The sequence below is a fragment of the Macadamia integrifolia genome, chromosome 14, assembly GCF_013358625.1.
Source record: "Macadamia integrifolia cultivar HAES 741 chromosome 14, SCU_Mint_v3, whole genome shotgun sequence".
Lineage (NCBI taxonomy): Eukaryota > Viridiplantae > Streptophyta > Magnoliopsida > Proteales > Proteaceae > Macadamia > Macadamia integrifolia.
Window position 1 is genome coordinate 29,423,161 of NC_056570.1, and position 12,829 is coordinate 29,435,989.

Genomic DNA, 12,829 nt, shown 5'->3' on the forward strand with positions numbered 1-12,829 from the left:
GGTATTTATGAATGTTTTCGATAACTTAATAGTTTCAACTTAATGGACTGGAGTTACTTGTAAGTCCCACCATATTTCAGGGGAAGTCCATGTAATTTCTCAAACACCGGGATTCTATAGTAGGAACAGAGGGTTATTTGTGTTGCTCATATTAGAAATGGATCATTTGTTGCCGATTGTCATTGTGCCATGCCATGTTGACAAGTGATGTGGTTATCCATCTATTGGATAGAGAGGATATGGTTTGGATTAGCCACATCTTAATTCATGGCCTAATCAATCAAATAGCCTCCCTTATATGAGCATGCAATCCTATGTATGTACATGCAAGCCGATTGGTTGATAATCTTAATTCATGGCCTTATTCAATCAAATAGCCTCCCTTGTATAGGCATGCAATCCTATGTATGCCCATGCAAGCCGATTGGGCCATCAACCACTATTGTGCATCACATTCTCCTTATCTTGATTTTTCAAAGCTTTATTTTACCCCTTTGGCAAAGTCCGTTTTGACTGAAATTTGATATATAGGAAGGAACCTTGTGGTCTACCTACTAACAAAATTTAGGCCCCAATTGAATTGCCATATGGCAATTATTTGGACAATGTAGAGAGCCCTTCCTAGATGGGATTGTTTCTTTCTCCACTACACCAGCCTAAAGACCTACTGAGAATTGATCGGCAATTTTGATTTTTTGATCAAATAATTCAACTATTGAACTAACTAATTCGCCCCCACTTATTTTTGATTCAGCTGCATGAAACCAGTTCCACCATTCAGCTCCTCCACTCTTAAAGTCAGAGTTGCTACCGACTTATAATCACTCATGTTCATCTCCCGTGTTTCAACACTTCAATCCATGTTCAAAATATAAAGCTACCAAAATCACTCCAAGGGAAAGAACTGTTAAACGGGTCCTTATCTCACCTCTTAATGTCTCTCTCTCCATAATTAAGAGTCAACCTAGTATAGCACCTAACCAAAAGACCATTCAGGGTTCCCATATGGGAAGACATTTTGTATTGGTAAATCCAAGTTGTACTTAAAACACACATAGAGAAGTAGGAAACCCACATTGATAAAGCAAATAACAATTGAATATGTACATGACTAAGAGGAGCGAACAAGTCAATAACGATTGACTCTATACGAGAAGATTCAAGTTCATCCATCATGTTAAACTTGGACAATGGACTTCAGATGTGTCTGGGGAAGGATGAAACCGGCTCTTCTCTCCTCGAAGGAGTATTCAATCACTTCAGCCATCTCTCCCAGGGTGTTAGCTCTAAGAACAGAGGATGGAGCCGGAGTTATGGCAGTCTGCATGGGTACTGACACAGTTGAAGGTGTAGAGGGGACTGGAACTGACATTATTGCTTTCGGGGTCATGTTTTCTTCATTGTTGTTAAGAGAAGCCAACTTGGATGGTGTGGTCATCGCCATATTGTTACTAGGAATTATTTTCTGTGCTTTGTTCATGTCTTCCATCAGGTTAGTCGTGTTGGACTTAGAGACAGGAGAGAAGGGTTTTCGCGTCATGGGTGTTTCAATTTCACCTGCTGCAGCATTTAAGGAGTGCTGTTTCACTGGGAGACCAACACTATCCAAGCCTCTCCTACCTACAAAAAGTTCAAATTATGCTACATATAACATAAATATCAAGGACAACCTTGTACGCACCAAATCTGTAAAAGTTCAAGAAGGAAAACAAAATGGGACAAAGAATAACCTGTAGGTAAAGCTGCAAAACCTTCATCCTCATGGTGGTTAAGTGAGTCATTTTGCAATAGACCCTTCTTGACTGTGCGTGATAGCAGATCAGCTTTTGTGGAGTTGAGAGAATCAGGTTTAGGAGTTTGCAGCATCGCGCCACCAAGGGAGAGTCTTTTGCGGCTGGGACCACCAGTTGAAGTTCTCGGAGCCTTTTTTACACTTTGGGGCTTTGAAGGGCTTGGTTTGGACCCAAAAAGCACTTCCTGCTCTGCCATTAACTGTCCCTGAAGTTTCTTTTCATCCTGCAAGTGTTGAATTGAGTGCAGAGTCACAAATCATACATGATTTTATGGCGACTGATTATAGACCAGAGTTCCTACCCGCTGCCTTCGACGCTTTCGCTCTTTCTCTTGCCTTAACATACTATACTCTTCCAGCATTGCAAGAAGCCGAATCTATTTAACAGATCAAAAAAATTAAGAATTCAGCCACATTTGCATAATTCAATAGACATCAGGATTCTAGGGGCAGACGCCAAATTAGAAAACCCATTATTAAGTATAAACTAAGAGTATTTAGTCCAATGCTGATAAAATCAATTCAAAGTTTTGACTTGGTTGACTTTCAAAGAGATGTTGAAAAATTGAGGGATTGAAAAGGGAGTGCTTACACCATCATATGTGAATTCCACCCCTCTTTCTCTCTCCCATGCTATGGTTTTTGATGCCAATGCGTCCACCATGGCTGGTCCAACACCAAGCAGAAAAAACTTATGAAATTGAGTTCATCCAAATAAACCGACAAGCTATTGAAATGTCTAAACTAGCATTAAATATTATCCTCAAAGACCGTAATTAGCAACAATATTTGGAAACGTAAGCGCAATTGGTGGAGTCACCAAGAACCTTCCCAACCAGTATAACAATGCATGATGCAATATATGCACCTGGAAGTTTGTTCACTGTAGAACGAGCTTTTTCAGCACGCTTCAGAATGAGATGGCCACCCCTACCGGCATTATATCGATTTTCATCCTGAAACACCACCATATTTGGAAAAATGAAGCCATGAATGACGGCAACATGAAATCCAAATTCTTCTGAAAGACCAAAATTTCCTACCCTGTTATACTCCTCAAGCCAGCACTCTTCCTCGCATGCAGCTAACCATTTCTCAACCTTTTCAAGTATTTCTTTCCTGCTAAATGCTTCCTCTTTCGAGTTTGCAATTTGAAGCTCAATTTGTTCCAGGACACTAGCAGGATCCACAGCACCTGCTCAAGAAGAAGTGGCCATATTACTGCATAATGATGAAATTAGTGGTTCTATCGTTCTGTGTGAATATAAAACTCTTCAAAAATGATATAATAATCAGTCTTTCTGACCAGACTCAATAGCTTCAATAACGCATTGCATTCCATCTGCCTCTGCTACCATATGTGTCCGTCTGCAAATCTCATCTAACTCAGATCTCTTCTTCAGAACAAGCTCTTTCATCTTGCTTGCTTTCAGTTCTTCAAGTCTAGAAACTTCTGCCTCAACCTGCATAATAAATTCATTCATTAAACCTTTCTCCATGGAAGGAAACCACGATAGCAAAAACAAGTACCACTTTTTTTTTTTTTTTGGATAGGTGGCCCCAAGGAGACTTGAACTCATGAGCTCTTAATTGTGAGGTGTTGGACCTTGCCAACTGACCTATCCCCTTGGGATTAAGTACCAAAATTTTAAATAGCCATATGGCTTTATGATTATACACTTACATAATTAATGAAGTCCTCAGAGAGAATGTTGTGTTCTGTTATTTCATGTTCAGAAGCAGCTATGTTACAGGTGACATTCTGAAACATTTTCTGCTCCTCAATTGGTGTATCCATCAAATTCCACAGCTCCAGCATTGTCGTTGCCAGATCTTGAAGCTGCCACAGCTTAAAAAGTTAGTAAGAATAAGGGAAAAGGTTTAATGTCAAAGAACATGAAGTATATTCACACTCCAAATCCTCACTTTCTGCATCCTCTCTCTCTTGATCTTTCGCAGTGTTTGAATTGCTGCAGCCAACCTCTCAATTGTATTGTCACTCATGTTCTTTGTTACCTCAGAATCATCCAAACTAGGGTGCACCTCATTTAATGTGTTCTTGAAATCCATACCGAGCACTAAACATAGAGAGTTCAGAGAATTAAGGTGGTCCAGGACCTGTTTCAGGCGCTCTTCCTGTACATAAATATAAAAGAAATCAGATCAATTTGTGGCACAGAGAAATTCCTGATGACATGTACGGATTGAAAGTCAAACCTTTTCCTTATGAAATGATTGCAGCTGCCTGTGAAATTCTTCAAGCTTTCTTAAGGACAAATCAGTTTCATCCACCACAATATTGGATGGACTGTATTCTGTGGATCTACCGATTTCATATGAAATCTTTTGTATTTGCTGTAGGATATCAATAAATTTGTTCCTTCTCTCACATTTCCTCTTTCGCATCTCCTCCAGCTCTGGAACAATGGCACTAAGCTCTTCCTTCAAACTTCCAGCATCCTGATCACACTGAAGACACAAACCAATCAATAAAGCAAGTTGCTGGTCAGAATATCTCCACTAGCTGATAAATGGTGAGCAAGAAGTCAGTAGCAAAATTTAATTGATTATTTTCTCCAACCTGGTGAACTATTTTGAAAATTGACCCAGAGACTCACCTGCCTGAGATGTACTGGTCGCTCACCCATTGCTGAGCAGATGCTTGCAAGCTCTGCTTCATAATCTGCAATTGTTTGCCGTAGCTGAGCCCTACTCCGATTTTGCTGATCCACCTTCCGTCTGTATACCTCTACACACTCTTGTTCTAATTCATACAGCATCTTATCCCTTTCAGCATCAGATTCTCCAACTTCATCCCATATCACCTGAATTCAACATTAAAAAGCAGAAAGTTTGACCACTGCAGCGTGGGTTGCATTAAAATTGGAACATAACTAGTTTATCTTAAAGTAGTTTTGGACAAGAAAAGAAGAAATATGAGAAAACAATGCCGTAACATAAAACGCAGAATTGTTCGTTTGTACAGAAGCTTCAAGGAAAACCTTAAGTTCATAGAGAAGAGTTCCACAAGTTGTTTCCATTTGCGAGAACTGATCATCTTGGGGAGTAGACATGTTGAAGCAATACTTCTCTCTGCAGAAGATACTCATTTCAGTAGGACATACAAAAACAGAAATGGAATGATCAACTGATCCAAAAGAAGTAAGTTATTCACAATAAAAATCTTGGAAACAAAAAACAGAGTTTGAACCTGTTGGTTATGCTATCCAAGGAGTACTACAAAATAATTAAATAAGAAGAGAAAAAATAACATATCGCTAAGTATACCATTAAAGAGAAGGGTTGGATCCAGGTGAAGATATAAAACAGGGTTGTATTTCATCAAGAAATTGCCTTTATCTTTATATTTTAAGAAGTATTAGATTAATAGGAAAGCGAAAGCAATGACGATTAACTCCATTCAAGTTACTGAAGGTAAAGGTTCTTCCAGAAACATAAAGGCCATTATTTTGTTGCAATTCGACTAATTCTAGCTCTTCTCGATCTAGATTAACCATTATTAATGTAGTTTGCGAGTACTTACTTGCCCATTTGCCTTTAAAATATTTTTTAAAAAAATAGAAGTGGCATTCCTTCAGACCAGTGCATACATACCAAATACTTCAGAGTAGGCCATCTATATACATCAGAATTGGTTCCTTGTGCATGCCAAATACTTCACCCCCCCCCCCCCCTCCCGCCTCCCTTTTTTTTTTCCCCTCTTTTTGTGAGATACTCTTTTCCTTCCTATGTTTGGGTGACAAAAGCAGAAATGTTTTTGTTTCTCTCACCTGCGCAAGCAAACTAATGAAGTATCTAGGTCTTGGGTTTATAACTGATTGTGCTTCCCTTGATCTCATAGTTCAAACCTAAACCTAAACTAAAAAAAAAAAAAAAAAACTCTTGCCCCTCACCTCCCCCCTTTCTTGGATGTCAGAATCAAATTACAAGTGCATCTCGTTACTCTATCATCTCTAATAAAGCAGGTTCCTCTTTTCAAAGATTAGAAAAAACCTAAATTGAAGAAAGAAGAGCAGAGATTCCTCGTTTCTATACTTACCTCGTTGTAAAGCGTACCAAAACCTACCTTCTGAAGCTGGAATCCAAAACATCAAATCGAAGTCCCATATCCCAAATTGTTGTTTCATCAAGTTGTAAAAAAATAATAATAATAAATAAATACACATAAAACAGAGAAGCACACATTTCATTAGAGAATGATAAACAGAAAGACATACACGAAGAATTCGAAAAAGAAGCATGGCACAAACCTGATTACACGACAAAAATAGTGCTTCTATCTTTTACTGCTCCGAAGACTCCGATTTCTTCGGGAATGAAGAATTGTCCTTGGAAATGGTTAGATTTTCTCACAGAGAATGAATAACCGAAGGAGAGATCAGGGCTTATTGAGGAATAATTGAAGATTTGGGGGATTTTCTAGAGACCTTGTAAGAATCAACGCTTGATTTAGTGTATCCAAGAGAGGGAAAGAGAGGGTACGGAAAAAGCCTAGGGAAGGAGAAAGAGAAGTAGTCGTTAGGATAATGGACGATGACGAGTGATTTTAGGTGTATTTTAATGGGCCTTGCAGGGAGATTTGAATTTCAGATGCAACGGGTCTCAAAATATTACTTTTTCCTATTATTATTTAGTAAAAAATAACGGTCACGGTCGCGTTCTCTACGCCAAGACACACTTGATTACACGACAAACAATATCACAGCTCGGTGTGAAAAGACCATCTGCCGCTAAATGGCCTCTGATCAATGCCTGTACCATCCTCCTATTGGTCCCTGAGCTGGCGGAGCAGCTATACAACCTTTCATTATTATTAGAAAAATTTACATCCTTCTTTTCCTTATTACATCCAGCCCTGTTGCGTTTTTCTTATCACAAATAAACCCACCCAACCTAACACCGTGAGAGGCTTTGAGGGTCAATCAATTAAGTGGAGCCATTTTTTACCTTTCTATATTGTCTTCAACCTTCATCAAACAAGAGAGAGAGAGAGAGAGAGAGAGAGAGAGAGAGAGGTAGTGCGAAGGAGGCGTGCTCTTGGTGGTTGGAGGTGCTCGGGAGAGAGCCTTGAGAGAACGGTTTTGTAGAAGAAGAAGTTGAAGTTTGGGACATTCGGTTTCCTCACTTTTATTACATGCTTGGAATGGGATTCAGGACTGTTTGAGGCAAGTTGGAATCTTCAATTCCCCCCCCCCCTTTTTTCTTTTTAATAACATACTTGGAATGGGATTCAGGGACTTAAATTTCTCTTGGGCTTTACCTTCTTGGATGTATTTCAGTCATTCCGAACTTCAATTTGTTTTGGGGTAGGTATCTATTCACCTAGATGCCTTTTTCGAGTTCAAACCTAGGGCAACACCTTCTTTTGCAACACTTGTTAACCTCTCATTGGTATGTTTTTGTTGGCGGAAAAATTTGAAATTCCCTCATAAGTAGTGATGTGGATGTCTGTGCGTGGGGAAGAGACGTGGGTAGAGCGTTAAAAGCTCCTGGGCAGTGGTTACGTGATACCTATGCGTGGAGGGTATGGAGACGTGCTGGGAAAAGATATGGCCATTGGACATATGTCATACCAATGATAAAAGATAATGTAGTGGGGCAGTTATTCAGTGGTACTCGTAGGGAGCAGTTACCTAATTGAAAGGAGACCCTATTTAAGGAAGGAATTTCGGCCAAGAAGGGATCAACACATCAGCACAAAAACCCTTATCAGCAATGCACTCCCTTACCTATATTTTACGTTTCTAGTGTTAGATGAAATTTAGGACTCTTAGCATTTCGTGTAACTCTCGTTCACAAGTCTCTATCTTTGTGGACTCTAATGCTTTGTTCTCAAGGCATGTCTAGAGGAATAGATTGATTCTCCTTTTTATTCATTTTAAACTTTTTTTTTTTTTGGTTGATTTTGTCTTATCCGAAGTCACTGGAGCGATCAGGGCAAGAGGGGACTCCAGTCGCTTGATTGAAGTTAGATCACTTTGAATCTAGTCAGGAAGGATTCTGGCAGGCCTGAGTAGAAATTGATACGGTCATAGTGTCGTGAGGGATCAAGGGAAATTTCGTGCCAACATCTTTACATTGGATTCAAACATGTCTTTTACCCCTTCTAATGTTTGATTGATGCCCTTGACCACATATTCTGTGCAAGACTTCAATAAAGACGAAACAATACTTTCACTTGCACTGAGGAGAATAGGGTGCATACCTGCTTCACTTCAGATTCATCAGATAAGGAAGTCTGCTTATACAATGATTCCACTTCTTCTTAGTCGATCTTTTAATTTTGACTTTGATAAGGGCAAAAGGCTTAGATCTTGATCTTCCATGGCATAAATCAGTCAAGAAGAAGCCACGACAGATAGTGAAAATGGAACTGAAATTGAGGGAAATCAGGATCAGATTGAAGGGTATTTATGTCTTTTTCAATTTAAAACTAACCTCTCACGCGGTTAGGTTGGGTGAGTTTATTTGTAATAAACGAAACCTAAGGGTGGTGGATGTAATAAGGGCAAACGTGAGGGGAGGTGGGTGTAAAGTTTCCTTATTATTATTTTGTAATTTACTATAGTTAAGCCCAAACCCAAATGGTTCTAAACTCAAAAAGATAGGCAAAGTCACTGAACTCGTTGCATGGGATTACTAGAGGGATGAACCCAATCTAGAATATGATCCATAAAAGAAAATACTTATTGAACCGATCACAAGAATACTAGTTACAGTATACCTATCAGCCAAGAGGAATCATTCCAATAGTATCGACCATTTACCCCACTTCCCTCCACATTTCATTAAGTGGTCATGCTAGAGAGCATGTAATCTAGGCAAGTCGATAGCCGAGATGACACATAAATCACTGAAAAATACATAGGAAGAAAAACGGACTAACAATAACAACACCCCCCAAAGATAAAGGGTGTACCCGATGCACGAAGCTCCTACATGTGTGTGGTTTGAGGGACGAGAACTACGCAACTATATCTCGAGAATGTCAAGAGGTTGTTTCGACAGCTTGACCACCAGGTCGTATCATTCATACCTTACCGTTGGACCCACCCCCCCCCTCCAAGATCTCCCTCTTATTTACTAAATTTTGTCATCTCCCACTCTTAATTTACTAAATATAAGGGGACTAATCACATTTGCTAATTTGACAAAAGTAATTTCTTTATAGAATTCCATTCTGCTGATGATAGAAATGTGGTTTTCAATAATTCCCCATGGTGGTTTGAAAAAATATATTATACATAGTCCCCCAAGTTTCTTCATCTATGGATGCAAGTTCACAATCTCTCCTCCCCCCCCCCATTGTTTCGAGGAAGATACCAATAGGCAAGTTATCTCTTGTGTGGATATATATTTAAAAATTTTGCTCAACCCAATGGAGCTTGCTCTTCCCCCATGGATTTTTGGGTCAAGGTATCTGTCAAGGAAAAAACGATCGATGTGTCTCTTCTAAAATCAAACTTCTCAATAGAAAAGTTTTAAAAGTTGATCATAAATTAATATGAGTGTTTTTCTTTATGATTGATGTGTAGGAGGATTTATCATTCTTCAGACTTTTTTCCTTTTGCTAAGGGCTCCTCTCAAGCTCACCTGCCACCATTTGGGTCTTATGATACAATCGTAAACTTCTATAAGGTGCCATGTTTGAGATGTTAGAAGCTTTCTAATTTGATGGCTTAATTGATTACTTGATTAGTCAATTAGTGGTTTTATGATACAATCGTAAACTTCTCTAAGGTGCCATCTTTGAGTTGTTAGAAACTTTCCAATTTAATGGCTTAATTAATTACTTGATCACTCAATTAGTGAGTCTCTATACATGAACCGGTTTGATTTTCATACAAATAGGGATAAGCCGGCCCTACTTATTGCAGAAGTGAGTTAGGGTTATGGGACAGTATTATATAAATACTAGTCTTAGTGTCCTTACATCCAAGTGTGTGAAATATATTCTTCTCTTTCTCCTACAAAGAAGAGAAACAAGGAGACTCAAGGCTATAGAAGATCCAAGACGCAGTCACATTATTTTGATTCATATTAGCGTTTTCTATTATTTTTATCTTCCTCAACATACGTTGGTGAAAGGTACATTATATTCCCATTGTAATTGATTTTGTTGAGCTTCTCTATGTGGTTTCCTCCATTAGGGCTTTAGATTCGAACCCAAGGTTTATTCTAATAAGTGGTATCAGAACCAACCACACAAGACAAGAATCAGTATATTTCTTTTCCATTTTTGAGTAGTTATTTGACCTGTTCTCATATTAAAAAAAAAAAAAAAAAGGGGTCACTTATATAGACAATGTCATAGCTGCAAATATGGTTGATTTTAGCTACAATATTGAAACCTATAGACTCTATCGTCATATAAAACCCTTACCCTTGCTGCCAATTTTATCTCTATGAAAGAGATTTAAGAAAAAAAATGTCATTCATGGACGTGTTAAGCACAAGGCATAAGGTAAAATTAACACTAATGCTGAGAACTTTGTCTCTCTTCTATCTCTAAAGTTTTTCAGAAGGTAGTTTTCAAAAATGATGCCTTACGTCCCAAGTGGTATTGGAGTTTATAGCAATCAAAATGGGCTAAGTGGACCTCCACCAAGTATCTGTTTCATTTTAAAGTTGATAGCATGCATACAATATCTTATGTTCATTAGTGTAACTCATCAATGTGAAAGCCTTTTCCATGCCCCGGATCCATCTTGCCGACTGAAGTTGATCCTAACCAACATTAGAGAAGTACGGAAGTCGGAGTCTCTAGAACTTCTCCATCATCTTTGTGAGATCCGTCCACATGTTCACCGATTCCTGTGGTACATCAAGTGTGGGTGGAGTAGCTAGACCAATATGTATCGGCACTAACATAGGTGGAGTGGGATGTGCAAGAGTTGCATTCCTGGTTTCCATAGTAGCCGGATGCGGGTACCAATCCTAACCATAAACTACGTTTTCCTTTTCTCCATACCTTGCATCATGTTGCCCATTATTATAGTAGCATCCTGTATAGTAAGGACTAGTGGTACAACAGGTGCATTTGATGGCTTGCCTTTACCTCACGTAGCGGAAGCTAGAGGCGGTCGATTCGAGTTAAAACGGGTCATCCGATGTGGCACAATCCTTGTGTTAGGAATTTCCATTAGCCACAATAAGTACACAATAAGCATGTTATACAGTTGAAACATGCATAACAGAAGGGCCCACAGGTAATGTAATCAAAATGAAGTAAATCTAACTACCTTAAATAGTAAGGTTAGAGATAGTTACACATCTCTATCGTACTACACTTGGAAAATTAGTATACAAGGTGTAAATTAAATCTAATTTAAATAAGATTCTTACCCAAAAATTTAATAAGGTTAAGGTTTTACCTAAATTCAGCTGCATTGCACATGATAAGTTAGTGGCAGAAAAAATATATTCTAAAAATAATAGAAACTTACAAAGAAAAGATATTGTAATTGGCATAGAGGAGGTCTCAGAAGAATTCCTAGATCATTTGAACCGATAGAAGACCACACGGTCCGACTGAAGATACTGACACTGGTCCTTTCAAAATTTCCATCATTTTCAAAAATATTGCTGGAACCACATCTTTTGACTTGATTAGCATCATAGGAGCCATAACCCAAATTTAGAAATGGCAGGGCCCTCATAAGATTTTTCCAATTCATCTATTCATGCCCTCAACAGAGCCCGTGAAGTTTGGTCATGGAATTTAGGTTTTTCCTAGTTTTCTGTTATGTTTACGTTTTTACACTTTTTCCTTTCCTTAGAAGTGATCTAACTATATAAGGTCACTTTGGCTCATTTGTAAGACACATGTTTTTAATCATAAGCAGCAATTTGCTCTTCTTCCTCTCTAGGATTAGGGTGTTATCTACCTTGTGGATTTGAGGGTTCATCTGTGTTAGAACGATGGCTAACCCATTGCATTTTCATACATGAAGTGGTATTAGAGCTCTTTAGCAACCCGATATGTCGAATGACGGTGGAGAAGTTTCTCGAAACAAAGCTAACCGTGGAATCGAAGCCCTCTGGCAGCGTTGTCTGCTCAGTAAAAAGCTATGGAGCATGGGTTTTAGAAAATCCGTAATGTTATTACAGCCATGAGACTCAACAAGAATCAAGGAGGCTGGAATAATCATGCTAAGGGTCTTCACCTAAGCTGACTTGTCGTTCCTCTGGCTCTTGTTCAACCTCTTAGACATCATGTTTATGATGATGAAGATTCAGAAGATGAAATTGCTGGTTTTAAGGCTCAAAGAGGTGCACAATGGCAAAGGCATAATCATGACAGTGATGAGTTTTGTTTCAAGGTGGATGTTCTAAACTTCTCTGGGAACCTAGTCATCAAAATCTTCCTTGATTGAGTCTATGAAGTTGAGGAGTTCTTAGATATGATGGTTGTACTTGAGGGGAGGCAGATCAAGATAGTGGCGTACAAATTATATGGAGGAGTTACTTTTTGGTGGGACCAACTCCAAAACACTCACCAGAGGCAAGGAAAGGGGCTTATCCGAACTTGGCACCAATTAAAACAACTTTTATAGGACAGGCTTTTACCCCCAGATTATAAGCAAAACCTATTGTAGCATTACCAAAACTAGATTCAAGGTGCTCGATTTGTGGCCTGATACACTGAAGAATTTCTTTAATTGTCGTCCCATTGTGGCCTGTTTTAAGAAATATAGGAGCAACAAGCAGCCAGGTATATCAATGGGTTAAAGTATTTGATCCAAGATCATATGGGGCTACAAAATGTGTTCTCATTAGGGTAGGCTCATAATATGGTTCTAAAGGCAGAACAACTATCTACTAGGAAACCTGGGCATAGATCTTCCCACAACAATTCCCTAGTATAGAAAGCCAATCACTTACGGATCCCGCTTAATCTGTTGCCCCTAGCCCTAACCGAAGTTCTATCTTGGTGGTTTTAATAGCACTCCTCCTGTTGGGAATAGTTCAAGGAGTAGAGGAGCCTTCATCGATAAGTGTCACAGATGCAGAGAA

General features: G+C 38.9%; 1 protein-coding gene across 2 annotated transcripts; it reads right to left on the minus strand.

Moving 5' to 3' along the window:
• Nucleotides 1-1,063: 1,063 nt before the first annotated feature.
• Nucleotides 1,064-6,363, minus strand: LOC122061097 (65-kDa microtubule-associated protein 3-like). Of its 2 annotated transcripts, XM_042624283.1 has the most exons (14): nt 6,064-6,363; nt 5,853-5,888; nt 4,795-4,885; nt 4,411-4,617; nt 4,010-4,261; nt 3,719-3,928; nt 3,477-3,632; nt 3,099-3,255; nt 2,836-2,987; nt 2,661-2,748; nt 2,385-2,458; nt 2,095-2,169; nt 1,731-2,016; nt 1,064-1,620 (listed from the first exon to the last, which is right to left on the minus strand). In XM_042624283.1, the coding sequence occupies exons 3-14, from the start codon at nt 4,864-4,866 to the stop codon at nt 1,178-1,180; spliced, it is 2,172 nt and encodes a 723-aa protein (XP_042480217.1). In that variant the 5' UTR covers nt 4,867-4,885; nt 5,853-5,888; nt 6,064-6,363; the 3' UTR covers nt 1,064-1,177. The 2 variants fall into 2 exon arrangements, with proteins under 2 accessions (XP_042480217.1, XP_042480216.1); XM_042624282.1 differs by lacking the exon at nt 5,853-5,888.
• Nucleotides 6,364-12,829: the final 6,466 nt, after the last annotated feature.